Source organism: Morone saxatilis, unplaced genomic scaffold (genome assembly GCF_004916995.1).
Source record: "Morone saxatilis isolate NCDOM2014 unplaced genomic scaffold, NCSU_SB_2.0 Contig9, whole genome shotgun sequence".
NCBI classification, from domain to species: Eukaryota; Metazoa; Chordata; class Actinopteri; family Moronidae; genus Morone; species Morone saxatilis.
The window spans coordinates 11,639,498-11,646,804 of record NW_023340268.1 but is presented as its reverse complement, the minus strand read 5'-3'; the positions used below and the strand labels follow the sequence as shown (position 1 = coordinate 11,646,804).

Sequence of the window (7,307 nt, the reverse complement as noted above, 5' to 3'; positions counted from 1 at the left end):
AAAATGTGTATAACTCACACATTTAAATTATATTAAGGTTTAAAGTTATGCATAATTAAGTTTAAGTTGTTGTAGACATTTCATTGTTTTTTTAACACGTGACCAAAATCTGATTTGTAAAAACAAGCCAAAGACTCTAACAGAGAGCTCACACAAGTTACAATGATTATATCTGTGCTTCGCCTATCAATCAATCAATCAGTGAGCCTAAAAAATAATAAATACATTTTTTAAAACAAGGGAGTGGCCTCAAGGTGTAGCCGCGTGGTCGATTCTGGAAGACTAAAATAACCATTGTGCAAGACGTTATGCATTACCAAAGAACCAACAGGGCAGACACACCCTGTTTATCCGTAGTAAGGTGCTGTGAGCAGATTTAGGCTGAGCAGCCACAGTTCAACCATGAGATTTCATCCAGTTCTGTCAGCGGAGGAAGAGGAATTCTGTGCGTGCCTATGATCACATGAACTACAAGACAAACATGAAGGACGATCAGACGATTGTAGTTGACAGAGGACTCCCTGTGTAATTAGTCTGTGTACACATAACGACTGCTCCCAGTATTATACAATCTACCTTGCTTGACCAAACAGATACTGGCCACATGTCCTCTTCACATGGTTCTGGTGGTGATGTTTGAGTGCATAATATTATAAAAAGTAATGCATTTATGAACGAAAATAGAAGAAGAACAAAGACGTGCTCTCTTTTAAAGGGTCCTCCTGCATTAGAGAGTAGCACACACAATAACTGCAGAATAAAGAGCACCATTTGTGCACAGCTCACTCCCACTCACTCCTGTTTGGTGCATCACAGGTCAGGGCTCAATTTCTGGGACAAAGCACTGGACAGATGTAATGCATGTTGTTATATTTGAATAAATGTTAACTTATAAGATGCAGCCATCACCCTGCATATATAAATATTTATATATATATATATATATATACACAACTTTCTGTGCTGCAATTATGTCTGTTGTGTTAAGAAGTAAGTTTATTTTGTGTGTGCATGTCTACACACACAGAAAATCCAAGAAAGCACATCCTGCTGCCATCTGTACCTGCTGAGCAGAGCCAAACTGCAGATGTGACGGGCTAAACAGGTTCCAACTGGGATCTGAAGAGAAAATAGGCTCCTACAAACAAGAAAATATCACAACCTTTCACCAGCATTGATGGTTAAAGATCTAAATGTCTTCTTCCATGTGGCTCGATATAGAGAAAATGTTTTTCACAAGGCTGAAGTCAACAATATTGCGACACCGTGGCAGCACCGGCCTACTCGTGGTGTAATTGCTCACCAGTAGCGTCAGTGGTGGGCAAGCTGTGAAAACAGATTCTGAAATAGTTTCGTCTGTGTTAACGTGAGAAGGGATCCCAAAGTGTAAAAAAAAAAAAACAGCATATTGTATCCTGAGAGTAATAAAACTTCTGGAAATGTAGAGTGAAACTTACCTCTAATGACGTAGGGGCTGATCCATATTTATCTGCAATGACACAACAGAGAGAGAGTTATTCACACCCATAAACATGTGAATACTTATTAGTGTGGTTGTTTCTAACAGACATCAGCAAAGCGCACACACCCTCTTAATTATTTTTTATGTGCGTGTACTGTACAGCTACGCAATAACAGAGAACAGAGTGAACACATAGCTCACAGTGTTACACAACATTAAACATTAAACTTCACATACCAGGAGTGTGAATGCTAAATTTAGCAGAAAAGCATGAAGCACTAAAACATGACTGTAAAACCAGCGAGTGAATAAATGATTATGTTTAGGTTTCTCTCCGCAGATACTGCACAACGCTGGAGGCACATCGAGGTGTCAGAACAAGCCACTAGGGGCCGGTTACAGTAATGTGACTGTTCATTCATAATCTGAAGAAAGACATCTAACTATCGCACTCATTTCATTCACGTCTATGAAGCCTCTGTCGAAGTGAAAGGTTAAACTCAACCTTGATCCTCATTGATTAGTCTTTAAAGTTCACCATGCGTCTTTTCTCAACAATTAACAGGAACCTAAACGGATGGAAAACCTCAACTTTCTCTTTCGCTTATTGGACAAAAGAAAAAAAAGACAAAAGCTTTGACAATCTTATCTCTTGTTCTTGTGCTGTCTTATCTGTAAATCAAGTTTAAAAGTACACAGATTACATCTCGTTCCCACACTGAATCATTTTCAGTTCCCGACTGAACAATATTACATCTGTTACAAACAGAGTTTACTTTAACCTTTGACTTGCAAACAGTGATTGGAACAAAGTGCCGGTCAGAGTAACGTCAGGGGTCAAAGTACAAACAGACATACAGTATAAAGTGAGCTCACTGCATATAGATAAGATCAGATGGGTCAGATCTGAATGATACTACACCGATTGAGGAAGTGTTGAGTCACTTCCAATTAAACGGGACTACTCGGTCGTAGGGAAAATACTTGTTTTCGTAGCGTGGCTCAGTTCTGTGCAGGTGACTGTGAGCTACAGCTAACTGAGAAACACTCGGTCCTCTGTTTGTCCCAGGCAGCCGAGGGGAGACGGCCTGACCAGACCCGTTGTCCGTCCTGGGGAAAGTGAGTCACAGAAACACCGACCTCTGTGCTGCTGAAGGGTTTCACAGAGAGCGAGAGACGGATGGGTAGATGTCCACTTCTCTGCCAGATTAAACTTTTACAATGTTTTAACTTTTACCCATCCCTGGCCTCCGAGCACATTAATAAAAAAAGAGTTATTTAAACCTGTTCAATGACACAATTAACCCAATCAGCTGCAGGAATAACATTCCAGTTAAAACACTGCGTGCACCACGTCCCTCCTCTCTATACTGTAGGTATGAATCATTGAACATCTCGGGGCAAACAAGTGTCTCATCTTGATGCAGCATTCAGGGTTGGCTCTTCTATAGGCAAAGTGGAGTGGGAGTAAATATATTCTCCCCTACGCTCCATGAATTGATCTAGCAGCGAGCATCAACAGAGCCTTAAATAACACTCGACCTGGACTCATTAGCCTGATTCTGTTTGCTCAGATTCTTGCCTGCTGACCACCGCGGCAGTGTGTGGCTCTAAACGACATCTTGATACAGCAAGATTCAGCCGTGGGAGCTCGGAGGGCTCAGTGCCGGGCCACCTCGTCCCTGACTCATGTGCAGACCATACGTAGGTTGAACAAGCATTGACTTTCTGCTGGGGGAGAAACCTCTTATCGCTGGGCTACCGAAGGCTTAATAGGTCTCACGTCTCTCTCGTCGCCGGGCCTAATGAGAATCAGGACAGCTGTCCAAAAATACCCCAGCTGCCGTCCTGAAGAGCAGCAAAGGACTCTCCTCATAATCTACGGACTCATCTGCAGTCAGACTCCTAAAGTCTGTGGATCTAATCATCACGTTTGTTCTATTTCTGGCTGCGCCAAGAAATCAGCAGGACTGGCTGAATGTGTTCATACCGACGCACACACACACACACACACACACAACAAACTACATATGCTGAGATGGAGGAAAGCTGGACTGAGGGGTTATTTAAAAGTGGGGGAGGGGAACATAAGGAGAAAGGTGGCTGATAAAGTTCCCAGGAGAGACAGGATATAACCTCAGAGCCTGAAGCTATGCTGACAGCCACACCTCCTCTTCCTCCTCCTCCTCCTCCTCCTCACAGCTATATCTCTCACATATTAAAGGAATGCAGTTAAGGGTACGAGGCGTTGAGACACTCTGTACATCTGTCTACACATCTACGTGCTGAAACAAGCTTTGCTGGAAGCCCCTTTAAATAGAAAATGTGCTCTAAAAATAATAAAAAACACTACCCAGTCTCAGTCCTGACATCTAAACTGGAACCATTGTACACCAGAGTTACCAAGCGGTCCTTGAGGCCCAGAACAATGGTAGTCTAAGTCCCAACAGTAAATCTATGATAGGCTATAATATTAAAACACAGCGAGGGGCCAAGTCATTTGGACTAGAATCATTTAATAGAGTCAATAAACTCCTATTCCTCTCATTGACAATTAATCATTTAGTCCATAAAACGTCAGAATATAGTGGAAATGTGACATGTTCATATTGTTTTGCTCAAAAAGGGATTCAACTCACAGTCACACAATAAAAACAAGCAAGTATTCACATTTGAGAAACTAGTCCCAGTGTAACTTTGTCATTTTTGCTTAAGGGATTTAAAAATCCTTAAAAATCCTTTAAAAAAAAGCTCAAAACTAACTAATTAACTTCCTCTTAATCAACTGATCCAACAATAAATCTACAAATGTTTCAGCTCGGAGGTAAAAGGTGAAGGTGGACCTTTCAGACCACAACACAGTGGCTCTACTACACCTTACTATTTAACTAATCTGCATTAAAACGTGTCAATCTACCTCAGCTGCATACATACATCCTACACACACACACACACACACCTGCTATGAACCCCCATCCCACATTAATCTGCGCCTTTATCTAAATGTCACAACACAAAATAATGGGGCAGTTAGCAGCAATGTGACTCATCCGTGTCTGGCTTTGTGCCACTTATTCCCTGTAGCTGCGATGCTCGCTGTGTAGCTTTCCTCTGGACCCAAGGTGCTCTGCAGTTTGAATGCATCACATGGTTTTTATTGTTTACTGTAGCTAACGGACTCAAAGTATTCAACGAGCCGATCTGACGCAGCCCTGCTAACACAACATGAGGCGCGTTTATAATGCAAATACTGAACAAACCCCTATCTGTTAATGATTGATAACACGGTTTAGCAGGTCTTTGGTCCCTCCAGCAGCTCTGCAGTGATCTATGATGTGTTATTAACAACCGCATCGGGCGTCTGTAAACAAATTCACCACATGGCTGGAGGCAGACAGCCACAACAACATGGCCTCTGTGTGAAGATGCTCCATCGGTTTGGCCTGTGAGGGCTGTGAAAAGGGGGAAAACGCTTCATTGTTGACAGCCTGTTGAGATATCGGTCTCTGTCGTTCAGCCGCGCAGCCTCTCACAACCAGACAGATGTTGTTAGTGGGTCCAAACACCTGGATAGAGGCTCGGTTCGTTTACCTGTGCTGCCTTCAAAGTGCAGTTTCACAGTCCCGTCTCTCCACATCATCACATCCCCGGGTCCCTCAATCCTCCTCGGGTAGTCGACAGCCGACGCGCCGGCAGACTTGGAGCTTTTCCTCCGATGTTTCTGCGCCAAAGTCCGACAACACTGATAGCACACGGCCCACGCCTGCTCCTCGTTTATCGGCTGGCTGTACAGTTTCAGGATTTCTTCCAGCGAGACTCCAACAGCTCCGTCGCCGCAGTCCATGTTCACGTCCCCGGCGCTCACATCGGCGGCGAAATCCCGGAGAATGGTCGGCGAAGTCAACATCCCGTCGTCAGTCCCCGGTCGTTTAGCCATCCTCACCTCATTATAAGCACATACCGTAAAGGAAAAAAATATAAAAACCGCCCAAAAAAGGGAATTTGTCGGGTGATATGTCGAGAGTCAGTCGGTCAGACGTTAACGTCAATCAACTGTTTTAATCTCCGGTGAGAACGGAGAGCACCAACGGCTCCAACGGCTCCAACGGCTCCAGCGAGAGGCAGCCAACACACAGCACGTTCCGCGTGGTCTCACTGCCCGCCGGTTAACTGCGCATGACTGGCTGGGCTCGTCGATGTGTTAAATAAATAAATAAATAATACAATAAAAAAAAAAATAAAAAAAGAGAGGCTGGTTCTGTCCATCAATTTAAATCTCAGGCGGAAATCGTCATTTTATGCGCCACAGAGCTTCCGCCCTCAGGTGTGTGCGCCAAACTGCATATAATATAAAATAACTCTTTTTCTATGATTGAGTAAGTTGACGATCCACGTCTAAAGTGACATATTTTATAGATATTACATATTATATTCAAAACTGTACAATTAACCCAAATAGTGAACTCAAAGCAGCAGGACGTTTGTGTGAAAGGAGTGATTTGGATTTATTTTGAGCAAATTGTTTCCCTTTTTATACAATTCTCTGTCTTTTATACAGTATATATATATATATTTGGGGCTTTTTATTGCCTCTATTGATAGTGACAGGGAAGGGGGAGAGAGTGAGGGGGTGGGCAATACACATTATTAGTATTAAGTCTTTTTGTCCTTTTTAACAGTGTTTTCTTGTCCCTAACACTTGGCCATTGTTGTATTAGGCAATTTACATTCATATTTTTTGGTTTTCTAGCACGCTTTAAATTGAAGAAGGCCTTGCGACCCCAACATGACCACTGATATAAATAATTACAAAAATAATCCACCACCTACAATTGTGCAATGTATGTAAGTTGCAATTTAAAAAGGCAGCTTGTGATTTGAAAAAATTTTCTCTTTTGAATCGTGACTTAGACATGATTAATCATTCAGCCCTAGCACAGGTAGGTTTGTAAACATTAAATTAATTCTAATGGAGCTATCAAAGTATCCAAAGACACCAAACATGTCAGACTAAAATTGGGTTGTTTTTTTTAATCAAACTTAGTGTAAATATCATATAGCTCCAATGAAAATGTGGAACAAGATGTCAGACAGGGTGGAGTGAGATGATTTTTCTGAAATTAAAGCAACTTAAGGGGAAAAACAGGAGTGTTAAAGGATTTAAATGGTAAGTCAGAGCTGGGGGAATGGATGGATGTTGATTTAGCACTGGGGTCTGTGGGACACTACACAATAACATGAACATGTTCTACATCTCTTCCAAAGCTGTATATTTATTTAGATATAGCAGGCATGTCAGTCCAAGACCAAATTGAGTGTGACTACAGGGATTATTGTCCTGTGGCTCCTGCTACTTGTGATTTCATGCATCAATTTCTTGTTTATGAACTGCACTCTGAATATTTTTGCAGTTTCTTTTTTATTGTTAGTATATTTTATTTTTTTTAACTGTGACGTGCTTCCACAGAGGCAGCCACACATATATCATATAGCAGATGTATTCAGTGAAAGCAGATTGCTGGAGTTTAATGTGATAAACATTGAACACTCAAACAATCGTCTCTTCTTCTGTCTTTTGTTACAGATGCTGCAGATTGATCATGAGACTACATTTGGAAATGTGTTATTTGTTGTTGAGAACTGCTGTTAATTGTTTGTTTGTGTTTTGTTGTTTATCACAGGGTGGCTGTGGGTAACTAAATGATGTCACTATTGTGGTGTGAGTGCCATCTGTGGGCCAATTTTGACTCCTTCAGTCCATGAGGAGGAACCACGGAGAGTAAAATGATGCATCTGACTGTTGTGGAAGAAAATACTGTATTTTAATAAGATATAAATATAAGAT

General features: G+C 41.8%; 1 protein-coding gene across 2 annotated transcripts in view; it reads right to left on the bottom strand.

Annotated features, from left to right (window-relative positions):
* The window catches only part of spire1a (spire-type actin nucleation factor 1a), a 28,468-nt gene extending 22,886 nt beyond the window's left edge, over positions 1 to 5,582 (bottom strand). For both annotated transcript variants that reach the window (XM_035681775.1, XM_035681776.1), the window contains exons 1-2: positions 5,054 to 5,582; positions 1,458 to 1,489 (exon numbers count right to left, since the gene is read on the bottom strand). In XM_035681775.1, coding sequence (XP_035537668.1) covers positions 1,458 to 1,489; positions 5,054 to 5,399 — 378 coding nt within the window. In that variant the 5' untranslated portion in view covers positions 5,400 to 5,582. The remainder of the gene's footprint in view (positions 1 to 1,457; positions 1,490 to 5,053) is intronic.
* Positions 5,583 to 7,307: the final 1,725 nt, after the last annotated feature.